Below are 17,751 nucleotides of genomic sequence, written 5' to 3' on the forward strand. Positions count from 1 at the left end.
ACTCAGCAGTGGCCACAGGACTGGAAATGGTCAGTTTACATTCCAATGCCGAAGAATGTTCAGACTACCACACAAGTGCACTTATTTCACATGCTAGCAAGGTTATGCTCAATATCCTTCAAGCTAGCTTTCAGCAGTACATGAACCAAGAACTTCCAGATGTACAAGCAGATTTCAAGGAGGCAGAGGAACCAGAAATCGAATCGCCAACAATCCGTTGGATCATGGAGAAAGCAAGGAAGTTCCAGAAAACATCTACGTATGCTTCATTGACTATGCTAAAGTCTTTGTGTGGATCACAACAAACTGAAAAATTCTGAAAGAGATGGACATACCAGACTACCTTCCCTGCCTCCTGAAAAACCATTATGCAGGTCAAGAAGCAACAGTTAGAACCAGACATGGGACAACAGACTGGTTCAAAATTGGGAAGGGAGTATGTCAAGGGTATATATTGTCAACCCTGCTTATTTAACTTACATGCAGAGTACATCATGCAAAATGCTAGGCTGGATGAAGCTTAAGCTGGATTTAAGACTGACGGGAGGAATATCAACAATCTCAGATACACAGACGATACCACTCTAAAGGCAAAAAATGAAGGGGAATAAAGGGCCCCTTGATGAGAGTGAAAGAAGAGAGTGCAAAAGCTGCCTTAAAGCTCAACATTCAGAAAACTAAGAGTGTTGCATCTGGTCCCATCACTTCATGGCAAATAGATGGGGGGGAAAATGAAAGCAGTGACATTTTATTTTGGGGGGCTCCAAAATCATTGCCGATGGTGACTACAGCCATGAAATTAAGACACTTCCTCCTTGGAAAGAAGACTATGACAAACCTAGACAGTATATTAAAAAACAGAGACATCACTTTGCCAACAAAGTTCCCTGTAGTCAAAACTAGGGTTTTTCCAGTAGTTATGTATGGTTGTGAGAGTTGGACCATAAAAAAGGCAGAGTGCCGAAGAACTGATGCTTTCAAATTGTGGTGCTGGAGAAGACTCCTGAGAGTCCCTCAGACTGCAAGGAGATCAACTAGTCAGTCCTAAAGGAAATCAGTCCTGAATATTCATTGGAAGGACTGATGCACATCAGCATGCACAGTCCTGTCTGTACTTTTGGGCCATATGCAATGTTTCAGACTTTTCCTTACAGCTTGCTGCCAAAGCAGGTGTGGGTCTCTTTTGGAAATTAAATACTCAGTTTCTCCCTTTATCCTCTTTGCTGGTTTTTGTATGTATTCATTCCTTGGTTGAGTTTATTTTTCATGGACTTGTTCACCAATCCCACCAAGTATGATGTTGAAACATCTCTCTTTCACTCATTGTATTTATCAAATTACTTATTGCATTGGATGCCATACATGATTTATTTGATTTTGTCTTTGTTACTTAATGCTTGTTTCTCCATTAGAAGTAAACTTTCTGAGTGCAGAAACAAAGATAAAAACACATAGTGTATTAAAGATGGAACCTAAAAATAAAATACACTAAACATTCAGTTCAATTCAGTCACTCAGTCGTGTCCGACTCTTTGCGACCCCATGAATTGCAGCAAGCCAGGCCTCCCTCACACTCATCTCCATTGAATTGGTGATGCCATCCAGCCATTTCATCCTCTGTTGTCCCCTTCTGCTCCTGCCCCCAATCCCTCCCAGCATCAGAGTCTTTTCCAATGAGTCAGCTCTTCGCATGAGGTGGCCAAAGTATTGGAGTTTCAGCTTTAGCATCATTCCTTCCAAAGAACACCCAGGACTGATCTCCTTTAGAATGGACTGGTCGGATCTCCTTGCAGTCCAAGGGACTCTCAAGAGTCTTCTCCAACACCACAGTTCAAAAGCATCAATTCTTCGGTGCTCAGCTTTTTTTCACAGTCCAACTCTCACATCCATATATGACCACTGGAAAAACCGTAGTCTTCACTAGATGGACCTTTGTTGGCAAAGTAATGTCTCTGCTTTTCAATATACTATCTAGGTTGGTCATAACTTTCCTTCCAAGGAGTAAGCATATTTAATTTCATGGCTTCAGTCACCATCTGCAGTAATTTTGGAGCCCAGAAACATAAAGTCTGCCACTGTTTCCACTGTTTCCCCATCTATTTGCCATGAAGTGATGAGACCAGATGCCATGATCTTCATTTTCTGAATGTTGAGCTTTAAGCTAACTTTTTCACTCTCGTCTTTCACTTTCATCAAAAGGCTCTTTAGTTCTTCTTTGCTTTCTGCCATAATGGTGGTGTCATCTGTGTATCTGAGATTATTGATATTTCTCGTGGCAATCTTGATGCCAGCTTGTGCTTCCTCCAGTCCAGCGTTTCTCATGATGCACTCTGCATATAAGTTAAATAAGCAGGGTGACAATATACAGCCTTGACATACTCCTTGTCCTATTTGGAACCAGTCTGTTGTTCCATGTCCAGTTGTAACTATTGCTTCCTGACTTGCATACAGGTTTCTCAGGAGAGATCTTCCCATCTCTTTCAGAATTTTCCACAGTTTATTGTGAACCACACAGTCAAAGGCTTTGGCATAGTCAATAAAGCAGAAATAGATGTTTTTCTGGAACTCTCTTGCTTTTTCGATGATCCAGTGGATGTTGGCAATTTGATCTCTGGTTCCTCTGCCTTTTCTAAAACCAGCTTGAACATCTGGAAGTTCACAGTTCACGTATTGCTGAAGCCTGCCCTGGAGAATTTTGAGCATTACTTTACTAGTGTGTGAGATAACATTACTTTTTAAATAATACAACTTTTTAAAGTAAGTAAGCAGTTGTTTGTTTAGTTTAAAATCATGCCTTTTCTTTGTTTCGTAGATGGCAATCTGAAATTTTCTTTAAATTTAGTGTCTTAGACATGTTAAAGTGGACACACTTATTTTACCTACTCTTACTCTCTTCTTTATAGCCTCTCACCTTCACATTGTTACCACCTGCATGTGAAGACCAGGCAAGAAGGGCTTTTGGTTAACAATTTGAAAAGTCTTTCTTGAATTCTTTTCAGTATTTTGTTCTGTCTTAGAAGCATGGTGGGTTAGAATCAGCAAACTTAGCCTTGGTTTTATATTCTTTCAAGACTGTTAATAATCTGGCAATTTTTTTTCTAGTGGCAGCAGAGATAAAGTTGTTGAGAATATTAATTTAAAAGAGTGAGTACATTTTTAATTTTGAAAATTGTTTAGAAACAGTTTCTTTTATGTATTTAGAAAGAAGTATAGGAAATCTGTTGAACCCCGTTTCCAGGCTTGAGAAGTTGTACTGCTCCTATTTCAGTGATCCCATGAAGAGTTAGAGTAGATAATAAAGATTAAAACAACTTCGTAATTTTTTAACTAGTGGAACCAACTTAGTTTGTAAATTTTCTTTTTAGACTTTCAGCATCATTTGCCTTTTGTAGAAACATTTATTAATTTCACGTTTTTTAAATTTCCAGGTAACTTGGGTTTTTACTCCTGTAACAGCTGAAATAATAAGTCTTGATACAGAGAATATAGATGACATTTTAAGTAAGTACCTTCATATTTTTAAAGTATACTTTCTTTTCTAGTAAGAATTAGTTTATATACAAAAGCAAAATGAAGTCTCAGTTACCTAAAACAGTTGAAGAGCCAGCATTCTGATTAATTCCATGGTGTGTGTGTGTGTGTGTGTGTGTGTGTGTGTGTGTGTGTGCATATGTATTTAAGCACTTTTCATTTTAGTTTTTGGTAAAATTTCTTAAAATGTGTAAGTCTGCTTTCCTGTCTTACAGGTAAACTTTTAGTCTTGTTTTGTTTCTTTGCCTTGTCATAAATACCACTCTTAGAGTATTTTGTTGCTTAAAGACCAGCAGTTTCCACTGTGCAGTATTATGTTAATGACCTTAGGACACAGTCTACAATTTTGTTGTTATGTGTGTCTTTTTTAGCTTTTAACTATATCATGTACTCTGATTTCTTTTTTTGTCATTAATCCAATTAAGTTTAGTAAGTCTTTTTGCTTGTTTGTTGACAGTGTGATTGTAGATTCAATTAATTTGGGGGAAGACATTTCTTCTTGTTTTTAGAAGAAGTAGAGGGAAGGTAAAGATGTGGTTAATAGGAAAATCACAACTTAGGAAATTTAAGAAAATGTACTGTGGATAAATGATGTCCTTTTTTAAAAAAACATTTCATTTCACCCACTGGTTTGAGCAAAACTAAAAATAATGAAAGATAAAAGCATTATTCATTGACCATCATATGTTGTCTTGTTTCCTTGGAACTAGTTTTAAATGCTAGAAAGTCTATTCCCACATTGTGGGATTTTTTGAGAGAAACTTTATTTTATTTTATTTTTTAATTTTTATTTTTACTTTATTTTACTTTACAATACTGTATTGGTTTTGCCATATATTGACATGAATCCACCCACAGGTGTACATGTGTTCCCAAACATGAACCCCCCCCCCCCACCTCCCTCCTCATAACATCTTGAGAGAAACTTTAGCCTGTATCAGTGTCACATAGAGGACCTATAATACCAGTATTGATAGGCCTGCCCCCAGTTTCTGATAGAAATCGCTAGACCCAACCTAGGAATTTGCATTTCTACAAGTTCCAGTGTGATGCTGGTGCTTCTGGTCCCAGGAATCAACAGTTTGAGAACCACTGTGCATTAGTGAATAGTACGTGGATAAAAAGTGCTTTAAAGATATTAAATAAAAAAGGAAAAAGAGAATTGAAACTCACAAATCATCTTCACTCCTTTCATCTTTCACATTCTAGAATATCTTTGTGGGTATGATTTGCGTGTGTGTGTGTGTATACGCGCGTGTGTGCGTGTGCTTGCGTGCGTGTGTTCGTGCATGCAGTTTACTGAGTATTGAGTTTTTGTTAGATTTAGGCAAAAGGAACAGATATCTTTCTCCTGTCTTCACATCTGGATATGCAAATAATGCTGTTATATTTTGCAACAGAGAATAAATGTTAAAGGGGTAGGAACCAGAAAAGGTACATCTTATGCAACACTGTTATTTGCAGATTACTTGTTGCTACTAGGTGGCATCTGAGTTTTAGAAATAGCTTAGTTATACAAGTCTGTTCTCTGAAATAGGATTTTATTGGTTGGCCAAAAAGTTTGTTTGGGTTTTTCAGTGACATCTTTTTTTTTTTTTATGTTTTTTAAATGATTTTATTTATGGTTATGCAGGGTCTTCACGCGGCGGGGGCTTTTCTCTAGCTGTGGCGAGCAGGGGCTGCTCTTTAGCAGGGTGTGGGCTTCTCACCACGGTGGCTCCTCTCGGGGAGCACAGGCTCTGGTGCCCAGAGACCTCAGTACTGCGGCTCCCGGGCTCGAGAGCCCCTGGCCCAATGGCTGTGATGCATGGGCTCAGCTGCTCTGCCACGTGCAGTCTTCCCAGACCAGGGGTGAAAAGCTCTGGGGCCTCTAGCAAGTGCCTGCCCCTCCCTCAGTCATGTCTGACTCTTTGCCTGCCAGGCTCCTCTGTCCATAGGATTTCCCAGGCAAGATTACTGGAGTGGGTTGCCATTTCCTTCTCCATTTCAGTGACATCTTAAGGAAAAACCAAATGAACTTTTTGGCCAGTGCAATATTTGCAGAGCTAATTCTCAGTTATTCATGAATATGGAAGGTCAAAAAGTGGATTAATAAAATCCAGATCACTCCACTTCACTTTTTATGAGAGTAGGCTATTGAGTAGCTTACTTGCCTGATCTGAGCTTGATTCTCTATTTTATATTCATTCAGTGGAGGTATTAAGATGGTGGATGTAGAGAAAAGGAATAGGGGCTCCCACAAATTATGTAAGCCATTTTTGATGCTATGTACAGGTTTCTGAGTGAGAGATAACTTAATAGTTACTGTGTATTTTTAGTGAGTCTTTAAAATAGAAAAGGCTATGATGAAAACCATTATCTTGAATTATGTCATAATTATGTAGACACAAGTAACTTAGGTTGTTTGGTTTTGTTTTTCAATTTCAGACAATGCTGATGTTGCTTTAGTAAATTTTTATGCTGATTGGTAAGTAATACCTTGTTTTGGCGGGGAGGGGTACATCATTAAGGGTTTTGGGGTTATTTTGTTTTTTGCTTTTAACTTTCTAGAGGTGATTTTTCTTTGCTAGAAAGGAGTAAGTAGGGAAGCCTCTTTCTTCTGTAAGACAATATTCCATAAACAAAATTAATAATTCAGGTTCATTCATTCATAGATGAAGCAACTTAATTTGGTGAGCATTTGTTTTAAGAGGGAGAATATACTGATTCCATCATCCCACATTTTAAAATAAAAGCAGGTTACAGAACAGCTCAGATTTCTGTCTTAGTCTGTCTGTCTCTCTTTGTCTCTCCATCTGGCACTCGCACATGCATACACACATGTACATACTGCAGTTGTCTGTTTTTCCTTACTGAGGAAGTAGGGCAGTGTTTGGAGGTGAGGATGTGGGTATGGCAGATTTAGAAGGAAAAATAATGTTGATATTTTGTAATGCATACCATCTACTACTACTTCTAGGAAGCCTTTATTCCTTTCCCTGTCTGAATCGGATTCTGTCTTGTGTGTTCATATAGTTCCCTATGTCCCACATTCTTTTCTTACTACATTGTTTTGTCTTCAATCTCTGTGTTCCAGCAAATCAATTTTGAGGGCAGAGATAAAGTTTTTCTTAGTGTTCCCAGCATTGAGACAAGGGCACAGTATATTGTAGATGTTAAAGAATGTGGCATGGGGTTAGGAAGAGGGGTACTTCAGCTGGAGAGAAGTTTGAAACAACTCACATCATCCTTACTCCTAGATAGTCTATATCTTATATGACCCTTTTAGGCTTACCACCTAGCAGGTGCCTCTACCCCTACATCAGGCCACGCATAGTCCTGCAGTTTACCTAGATATCTGTTAACAGTCTTAGCTTATTTCCTCTGCTTCTGGTCTTATATGTCTGCATTCTTTTCGCTACAAAGTAAGCCAGAGTAGTCTTTCCTAAAGTGCAAATTAGATTAGTTTACACCTCATCTTAAAAACCTTAAATGTTTTCCATTACTTTTAGGTGAGTCCCTTACCTTGGCCTGGAAGGCCCCTGGTGGCCCTGTTCCTTCCTACCTCTGCTGCTGTATCTCTTGCCTCTCTCCATTCCCACATTCTGTTCTGTCACGTTTCTGTAATACTCTGTATCCTTTCATCACTGACCTTTAGTCATGGTATTTCTCTGTCTGAATGAATCTCTCTTCTCTCACCCACTTGTTTACTTCATTAAGTCTGAACCATCCTTCAAGTCTTAGATTAGACGCCACTTTCTCCAGGCCACCTTCCTACATCATGCCCCTACCCCTACTCTCAAGTACAGTTAGGAACCCTTTCTATATCTGCTCATAACCCTGCATACTTAGCCAGTCATAACACTTGCATGCCACGGTTTAGTTGGTGCCTCCCTCCTATATCATTAACTTTGTGAAAAGTTACCATATCTATCTTTTTTTCAACATGAATCACCAAGCACTTTGCATGACAGTTGGCAGATAAGTGCATAGTAAATATTTACTGGATCAACAATGTATAGTATCTGTATTTAAAGAACTTCAGTAGAATGTTGAACATATACAGAGAAAATACCATTTATAAAATGTACAGCAGAAGATAGTTTCCGAAGTAAATTAGGATTGTCCAGATGTAACATTCGGAGAAGGCGATGGCACCCCACTCCAGTACTCTTGCCTGGAAAATCCTGTGGGCGGAGGAGCCTGGTAGGCTGCAGTCCATGGGGTCGCTAAGAGTCAGACATGACTGAATGACTTCACTTTTACTTTTCACTTTCATGCATTGGAGAAGGAAATGGCAACCCACTCCAGTGTTCTTGCCTGGAGAATACCAGGGATGGTGGAGCCTGGTGGGCTGTTGTCTATGGGGTTGCACAGAGTCGAACACGACTGAAGCGACTTAGCAGCAGCAGCAGCAGCATATGTAACATTAACCACAGAATGTGGTAGAAAATTACTGAATTCAGTCCACTTTAAAAGTAAACAGATTCAGAGGAATATTTTCCCATACTTACCTGACTAGATTGTGGCAGAGTTGAAACTGTTGGGTTGGCCAAAAAGTTCATTTGGGTTTTTCCATAAGATGTTGCAGAAAACACAAATGAACTTTTTGGCCAACCCGGTAGAATGCAGTTACCTTGATGGAGGGGTTTTGTGTGTTTTAAGAAAGAGAAATAGAACATGCCACCAACCTTGCTGTGAAAAAGCAGATTGGAAATGTGGACTAACTACAGTTATTTGAGAAACCTATTACCAAAGAATACTTGGAGTTGCACATAAGTTAAGGCTGTTTTATTCAACGGAAAAAAACATGGATAAGTTGACATAGGACTTAGACTTACACTGCGTGGCCTCAAAGTCAGGATTCTGAGTTCCCTCTGGGAGTTGTGGATCTGGCACAGCTTAAGGAAGAATTCTCTAACAGAGTTGCCTAAAAATATACGTGAAAGGACAGTAAACCACAGTAGAACTTAATAATGCTGTTATGTACCAGGTTCCTTACATATATTGTTTTTAATGCTCAGAACTACTCTCCAGGTAGGTATTATAATTTCCATTTTAGATTGAGGAAATTGAGGCTCAGAGAGGTCGTTCGGCTACTAAGTGGTGGAACTGAGATTTAACCTCAAGTATGTCTGACTCTGAAGCTTATTTTTTTCCCACTAGGTTATACTAGTAAGTGTCCTTAAATTGTCCCCTCAAAGACTTTTGCCTCATTTGGTTGATTTGTAAAGGGTTGATTTCAAGTACTAGATACGGAGATTGGATTCAGATGACTCTTCAGTTCAGTTCAGTCGCTCAGTCGTGTCCAACTCTGCGACCCCATGAACTGCAGCAAGCCAGGCCTCCCTGTCCATCACCAACTCCCAGAGTTCACTCAAACTCATCTCCATTGAGTCGGTGATGCCATCCAGCCATCTCATCCTCTGCCGTCCCCTTCTCCTCCTGCCCCCAATCCCTCCCAGCATCAGAGTCTTTTCCAATGAGTCAACTCTTCGCATGAGGTGGCCAAAGTACTGGCGTTTCAGCTTTACCATCAGTCCTTCCAAGGAACATCCAGGACTGATCGCCTTTAGAATGGACTGGTTGGATCTCCTTGCAGTCCAAGGGACTCTCAAGAGTCTTCTCCAACACCACAGTTCCAAGGCCCTGTTAATAGATCTGTTTGCTTTGGTTGTGTCACTTTTGTAAATGTAACTTTATATTGCAATTGAAGTTTTATTTTATCTTCCCCTTTCACCTTTTGGTATTATAACTGATCCTGTTTTAATAGGATAAGTGCTATAAGTGCTTATTGAGCAGCAAACTGGATAATCTAGAAAGGAGCCCTTAATATCTCTCTTTTCTTGCCCTTAAATCAGGATTCTTTACTAAGCCATATCCTAATTTCTTCAAGAAATCATCATGCAATCCTTACCCCTTGCCTCCCTGGCCCTCTAGAACCCAGAAACCTGTGACCCTAGCCTGTCCAGTTCCTCCATCCTACCAATTTATTCATTTAACAGAAATCTACTGAAATGCTTATTAGAATATGTAGTCTCAGAATAAGACACAGTCCCTGATGTCTGCAGACCCCACCCACCTATCCCAGATGGGAGAGATTTAAGAATGCTAGAAGAGAAAAGAGCCACTTGAAAGCGAGAGATTGAAGATACAGATTGTGTCTCCTTGGTATTTTCTATGACATCTCATTAGGAAGTCAGGTGAGTGGGCTAGAAGAGTTACATACAAAGAGAAATAGGGAAGAAGTATAAAGTTTGTATCCTGTCATAGACTTTATATTTTTCTTAAATTATAATTAATATGTATGACCTAATTGCGCTTCCCTGGCTCAGACAGTAAAGAATCTGCTTGCAATGCAAGAGATGTGGGTTCGATCCCTGGTTTGAGAAGATCCCCTGGAGAAAGGAATGGTTACTCACTCAAGTATTTTTGCCTGGAGAATTCCATGGACAGAGGAGCCTGGTGGGCTATAGTTCATGGGGTCGCAAAGAGGCAGACACGACTGAGTGACTAAAACTTTCTTTCTTTGACCTAATTACATGTGGATTAGAGTTCACAGACTTCATTTAGGTACATTTCTTGATGGAAAAGGGCTCTGGAAACAATAGTAGGAATTATAGTTGTGTTCTTGTTGTTGTTGTTAATAAACACTCAATACCTTTTTCATATGAAAATAACCATTCTAGCCCAGCTGCTTGTGTGCTGATTCTGATTCTTCTCTTTCTCATCAGGTGCCTTTAATGACTCAGAGGATACATTTGTGAAGTAGTTGGCTTGATCAAGGGGCAGTCGGAATTAGAAGTCTCATGTTTCTAAAATACTGTGGGGTTTATGGCCCCTTTTAAAAGTAAAGGCAGAGCAGAAAACTACAGACAGAGGACACATGGACAGGAAGTCTCCTTTGAGAATTAAAAAAGTTTGCTCCTGAACTTAGTATGTTTAATAGCTTATACATACAAAAGCCTATTTGAACGAGAGGTAGATTTTGAGAGGAAACAGTTCAGTCTACACCATATGCCATTTTCATATTAACTTGCCTATGAGATTTGATTGAACTTGTCAGGTGAATCAGTCTAATATTTGTAATAAACTTATCATTTTAAAGACTTTGTAGTCTAAAAATATGTTCATTATTCAGAGAAGCTAATTTCCTTTATAAATGCCTGAGACTCAGTAATTACAGATCCAAGTAGACACATTATAGAGGACTTATCTCACACTTGTTTCATTGCCTCTGTGAGAGATCCATCTTTAAATTATTTGTACAGTCTGAAATGGAATAGTCTCTGAATTTCAAATTGTTTTCATCTCCAGTGAATGACATCAGGAATCCTGAATTAACAGTGTGATTGTTAATTCTGTTTATTGTACATATAGTAAATACTAAATATAAACAGATAACAACAAAAATAAAATTTTATTGCTTCTACTTTTCAGTTTTAATTGGTATCCTTTTCTGTGCATAGGTGTCGTTTCAGCCAGATGTTGCACCCAATTTTTGAGGAAGCTTCCAATGTCATTAAGGAAGAATACCCAAATGCAAATCAAGTAGTCTTTGCCAGAGTTGATTGTGATCAGCACTGTAAGTACCTCATAAGAAGTCTGGAAGAAACTGTCCTGTCCCCATCTCTCCTACACACACACACACAAACCCACACACTTTTTTTTAATGCTCTGTTTTAAGTAGAGAACAAGACAAAAATGCTCTTGACTTTGGTTAAAATATTAATATTTAATCTTTATGTATGGATACTTACAATACAACTTTCCATTTTGCCTGTGTGAAGGATTAAAAAAATAACTTTTTTTTCATTAAACTATAGTAGGGCAAGCATGCAGGTAGTAAATCATTGTGGTTTTCTACCAAAGCAAATACCAAAATCAATAAATAAAATTGATGTATAGGCTTAGGAAAGAAAATGATTTCTGTTAGTTTTAGAATCATGCAAAAATACCATTTGTAGTCATTTCAAATAAAACAGTCTCAGATTTTTGTGTGGTTTCTCTTATATAAAAGATTCTACTAGGATGTCTTAAACTATCTTTGAGGTATAATTTGTTCTAGTTACTGATTAATTTTGAGAAACGTAGGTTAGTCCTACTTAGAACCCAACGTCTTGGACTTCATTTGTCTCACTGGTGCTTTCTTTGTAAAATCCTTATAATTTTCTGTATACATGACAGATTTCTCCAGTGTGAGCCAGGCTGCTTACTTGGAGGTTTCTTCCTGAGTGCTTCCGTTATCCTTGAATGTAACTCTCTCAGAGTGCCAGTCATTGCGCTTTGTAGTTCTGCTTCATTGTGTCTTGGTTGTCTCACCAACTGTAATGTCAGTTCTTCAAAGGCAGGAACTATTAGCTTTGTTTTTAAATCTCCCTTTTGTTAATAAGTGGACACCAAATTAATTCTTTGAATCTCAAGCATCTGAATGTTTCTGGGTGACAAAGATAGCTCATTAAAAAAAGTATTGAGTTATTGGTAAGTTGGCCTGAATTACAGAACATTCCTATTCTGCAGATTTCCTGTCCTTTACATTTCACCTGACAAGACTGTTGTGTGTGTGTCCGTGCACATGTTTGTAAACACTAACTTTTCACTTTGCTGATGAGGAAATGGAAATAAAAAAGTGACTTAACCAATGTCATATAGCTTACTGTCTAGTCAGGGCAGAATTCAAATCCAGATCTCCTGACCAAATGCCTTCCCAGACCCATTTACTTCTTTTCCATTCAGTTCAACAAATAGTTTGGGGATTTTCTGGTAAAGCCCTGTGCTAGGCAGAAACAGCTGACAGCAAAGTATTTCAAAATCTCCTAAACCATGCCCCACATATCTGTCTGCTGAGGTTCATAACTATATAAGAGGAAGGGAGCAAGAAAAGGTTGTGAGTGTAACCATGGCCTGCATTCCCACCCTGCTTTTTGGATCTTTCCTCCCACCTTTCCCTGACAGAGAACATGAGGTTTTTGGTGTGGGCTCTCACTTCAAAATTTTGTATTCTTAATGTATTTAATTAGAACAGACAACAGTCCCTACTTTGACTGAATTTGGATTATAAGATCTGAAATTCTGCTCTCAAGCTTACAGTTATTAGAAAAATTAACTTATTTAACAATACATATCATTAATTCTAACAGATTAGTGAACATAAATAAATCTGACTTCATTGCTAGTAATGGGAGTAAATAGCCATAATTAAGATTTTTTTATGGGAGTAAATAGCCATGATTAAGATTTTTTTTTTATGGGAGTAAATAGCCATAATTAAGATTTTTTTTTTTTAATTCACTAGAGACATCTGCAGAATTAGTTTCTTACTAGTGAAAGTTATATCTGAGACACTGTGTGTTTTATTTTTTTTTTCCCCGTCTGTGTAATTCTTCCCCCTTTTTTGGCTGCGCTGGGTCTTCATTGCTTTACATGGGCTTTCTCTAGTTGGAGTAGGCGGAGGGGTACTCTTCGTTGCAGTTTGCAGGCTTCTCGTCGCAATCATTTCTGTTGCTGAGCACAGTCTAGGTGCCTGGGCTTCAGTAGCTGCAGCATGTGGGCTCAGTAGTTGTAGTGTGTAGGCTGTAGGGCGCATGGGCTTCAATATTTGCAGCACACAAGCTTGGGCTCAGTAGTTGCAGCTCACAGGCTTTGTTTGCTCCACAGCATTTAGAATCTTCCCAGACCAGAAAACAAACCTGTGTCCCCTGCAATGGCAGGTGGATTCTTATCCACTTTGTCACCAGGGAAGCCCAATTCTTCCCTTTTTGAAGTGACACCATGAAATCCTTATTAATGATTTGTTCATATTTTCCACTCTGTCTTTAGGGATTGTACAATAGGCTGTACTTCGGGTAATCCCTCACATAATAGTTGAATTGCAGAAGTTTTCATCTGGAAGGACCTTAAGAGTCCTGTAGTATGGAGAAAAATGCCTGTTAGGGTTTGCCTTTTTTTTTTAAGATGTATTGAAGTATAATTGACATATAGTGAACTGCACAAGCTTAAATTATAACAATTTAATATTTTGACACATGTACAGCTGTGAAACTATGATCATAGTCAAGATATCAACATATCTGTCATCCCTCAAATTTTGCTTATGCTCCTTTGTGGTGTGTCTCTCCTGTCCATCCTCAGGTGACCATGGAACTGCCAACGTTTGGATTTGCAATAATTTCTTTGGTGTTATATCCAAGAAATTATTGCAAATCCAATGTCGTGAATCTTTTCTCCTATATTTTCTTTTTAGAGTGTTACCATTTAGATGGTAAGTTTAGGTTTTTACCCATTTTGAATTTTGTGTATGGTTCAAGGTAAGGATCCAGTTTCATTCTTTTGCAAGTGGACATTCAGCTTTTCTAACACCATTTGTTGATGAGACTATCTTTTCCCTGTTGAATGATCTTGACACCCTTGTCAAAAATCATTTGAGCATATATATGAGGGTTTATTTTTGGATAATCTGTTGTGTTCCATTGGTCAATATGTCTGTGTTTACGCTAGTATCACACTTTTTTTTTTTAATTATTGTAGCCTTGTAATAAGTTTTGAAGTTAGGAAGTATGAGATCTCAAGTTTTGTTTGAGAGTATCTTCTGAAAGACATCTAATTCTGTCCTTTTCAAAAATGGACTATACTTTTTAATTCTCTAATAAATCTTAGCCTCACCCATGATCACAAAGATTTTCTGCTATTTTTTCTTTCATAAATTTTATGTATGAAGTGTACATTTAAGTCTGTGATGCATTTAGACTTAATTTTTATATGTGGCACAATATTTGGATTAGAGTGCCTTTTTTTTTTTAATAGTTGCCAAGTTGTTCTGACATTATTTGTTGAAAAGACAATCCTTTCTTCACTAACTTTGCATCTTTGTCAGAATCATCTGACCATATATATATGGATCTATTTCTAGTCTCTGTTCTATACTGGATATATTTGTCTGTTTATATTAATATCAGTACCTCACTTTCTAGATTACTTTAGATTTGTTCAGTTCAGTTCAGTTTAGTCGCTCAGTCGTGTCCGACTCTTTGCGACCCCATGAATTGCAGCACGCCAGGCCTCCATGTCCATCACCAACTCCCGGAGTTCACTCAGACTCGCGTCCATCAAGTCAGTGATGCCATCCAGCCATCTCATCCTCTGTCATACCCTTCTTCTCCTGCCCCCAATCCCTCCCAGCATCAGAGTCTTTTCCAGTGAGTCAACTCTTAGATTTGTAGTAAGTCTCAAAGCAAGTAGTTTAAATCTTCTAAGTTTGTCGTTTTTTTCACAGTGGTTAGGTTACTCTAGTTGCTTTGGATTTCTGTAAGACTTATAGAATCAGCTAGTTAATTTCTAGCCATAGGGTGTGGTTGTGGGAGGATGGCTGGGGTTCTAACTGGGATGGCTCTGAACCCTTAGACCACTTTGTGGAGAACTGTCATTTTGACGTTATTGACTCTTTTAATCCATGAATACTGTATGTCTTCCCATTTATTTAGGTCTTTTCTGTTTCTCTTAGCAGTACTTTGCAGTTTTCAGTTAATGTTTTAGTTTACATGTCTTTCACATCTCTGTCAGATTTATCAATAGGTATTTATTTTTTGATGCTGTTGTAAATGATACTTTTCAAATAACCTTTTTATTTTTGGAACAAATGTAGAGATATATTGTAGAAAAATTCTGACGATAATACAGTGACCTTCCTTCTACCCCATAACCTAGTTTATCCTAATATTGATTGACATTTTACCTTTCCATGGTACATTTGTCAAAACTAAAATTTTAATTTCTGATGTTTATTGCTGGTATATAAAATACAATTGATTTTTGTATAATGATCTTGTATACTGGTACTTATTAGTTCTAATAAGTCTTATGTAGATCCCTTACTTAAACAGTTATGCTGTATGCAAATAAAAAGTTTTACTTCTTACAGTCTTTGCTTCCTTACAGTAGTTTTTCCAGCCAAGTGTACCTACTTGGTGCTTTAGGATTTGTGTCTGTCAGACAGAAGTTTGATATAAAGTTTCCTATCAAAACCAGAAGGTGACCTCAGAATCAAAATACCATCCTGTCCACATAGGTTTTCTTATTAATCACCTGTCTGGTACTGTGGCAACCTACTCTGTCTTACCTTCTGATACTTAAGTCTGTCTTGCTTCTGGCTCAGTGTGTCACCCAGAACTTCCATTCAAAATAATAGTGTTATTTCTTGGAAAAAGATCTTGGAAAAAATTCTAGTCAGATCGTTGGGAAAAACCTACTGGAGTTAGGCATGCTTTTTGCGTGTATTATTTCAGTTATCTTCACCACAGCCCCTTGAGTTAGATAGTGTTATTTACTTATTCAGCATTTTCTTTTTAATATGCCTGCTCTTTGTAGTGCAGTGTGGGAAGTTTTTGAGATACAGCAATGAGCCAGATAAACCCAGAAAGGCAAGGGCAGTACACACACGATTGCTCATCAGGATAACTGTTTTGAAGGGAAGGGTTTTAGGTACTATGAGATAATAAGTCCAACTTAATCTAAGGGTATACAGAGGTCCCCTTGGAGAATAGGGAAAAGTAGGAGTTTTTAAGGGAAATAGAGGAAGAAGAGTGTTTCAGACAGGAGGAGCAGTAAATGTGAAGTTTCTGAGGTGGTAATGAACGTTGGACTTCCAGAGAGCTGGAGTATATTATTGCTTTATAGATAAAGACACTGAAAGACTTAGAGAGAGTAAGTGATTTATCGAGGTTACATGGTATATGGAGGGAGCCAGCCTGTCCCCAGGAGTATACAGCTTTTATCAGGTAACTATGATTTTGAAAATCAAAGTAAAGTAATTTAAATTGAGGTTTCTCAAAGAAACTGAGAATTCACCCAGTTCCTATATTAAAATGACAAAATGTTTGGTATGAATAATGCAATGATCTGTTTAAATTATCTATACTGGGTCAGTGTATACATAAAAATGTATTTGCTTACATATGATATTGTTTCTATTATTGTTTCTGTACTATGTGGCCCAACCCTCTACTAAGGTAGAAGCCTTTGTCCTAGTACCAGTGGCCTGCTACCTACTAAGTCATATATAGTTGGGCAAGTTATCTTTATAAAAAAAAATCACTGAACTTGATTCAGGAGCCACCATAAAAAGTATGTGTAGGGGTGAGGAGGGGTGGGTGTGGTTCAATGTTAAATTCAGGTGAGGGCATACAGGTACTCACTATATTACTTTCTCATCTTTTTTATAAGCTTGAAAATTTTCAAGATAGAAAGCTGTTATAAAAAGTCACTGAACTGTAATTTGTCTAGTTTAGAAAAGAGAGAGGAGAGCCTTGTTGATTTAGACTTTTTGAGAAAATATAGGTAAAAACAGCTTGAAATGTGCACTCTACAGGTATTCTGTGATACTACTGTTAATTGTAATTTCTGTTTGTTTTCACTATTATAAGTAATTTTCAACATGATGATTGAATTTAAAAAGGATGTCCTTGAATAGACGTTTACTGGCATTTCGAGGAATACTTAGAGCCACTTGATGGCTTTTGGAATCCGAGCCCAAGTTCTCTTAGTGGCTGTCTCTTTCTCAGTGAAAACCTCCTGTGTGCAGGGATGGTAGTTGAAGGCATTTTGTGGGTCATGAACTGTCTTCTCTCATAAGCTGCCTTCTCTTGGACAGTAGCATCTCTGCATTACCACCAGGTACAGTGGAAGGTGGATGTGCCCTGTGTCTTCCATTACCAAGTAGAACTTATGTGGACTTCCCTGGCATTCCTGTGGTTAAGACTCTGTGCTTCCAATACAGAGAGTGCAGGTTCAGTCCCTGGTTAGGGAACCAAGATCACATGCGCTGTGCGGCCAAAAAAAAAAAAAAAATTTATGCCAGTAACACAAAAATGGCTTAATGTTAGGAAATACAATAAATCCCATCAAGATCTAAAATGAGGAAAGCCAGCTTATCCTATCAATAAACACTGAAAGACTTAATAAAACTCAAGATAGATTATTGGAAGAAATTAATATGGCAAAATGGATGAGCCACGCTTTGCTTGCATTGAATTTTTAAAATCTTTAGTGACTGTGTATTGCTCCCTAATATTTTTCCAAGCTTAAATTGAGGTGTGGCATGTCAGAATTTACCTATTTATCTTAGCCACAAATCTTGTATATTGTCTTGCATTTGGGAATTTCTGCCAATGTGGTGTTATGTATGTTTTCTTTATCAGCCTTGCTTAAGAACTGAGAACAGGAGGATACCATAAGTTAAGAAACAAG

The 17,751-nt window shown here is 38.0% G+C and overlaps 1 protein-coding gene across 1 annotated transcript in view; it reads left to right on the plus strand.

Moving 5' to 3' along the window:
* ERP44 (endoplasmic reticulum protein 44) overlaps window positions 1-17,751 on the plus strand; it is a 91,868-nt gene that overhangs the window by 35,194 nt on the left and 38,923 nt on the right. The window contains exons 2-4 of the mRNA XM_004004221.6: window positions 3,429-3,501; window positions 5,959-5,998; window positions 10,980-11,095. Of these exons, the coding sequence (XP_004004270.1) occupies window positions 3,429-3,501; window positions 5,959-5,998; window positions 10,980-11,095 (229 nt within the window). The remainder of the gene's footprint in view (window positions 1-3,428; window positions 3,502-5,958; window positions 5,999-10,979; window positions 11,096-17,751) is intronic.

This window comes from Ovis aries, chromosome 2 (genome assembly GCF_016772045.2).
Source record: "Ovis aries strain OAR_USU_Benz2616 breed Rambouillet chromosome 2, ARS-UI_Ramb_v3.0, whole genome shotgun sequence".
Classification (NCBI taxonomy): Eukaryota; Metazoa; Chordata; class Mammalia; order Artiodactyla; family Bovidae; genus Ovis; species Ovis aries.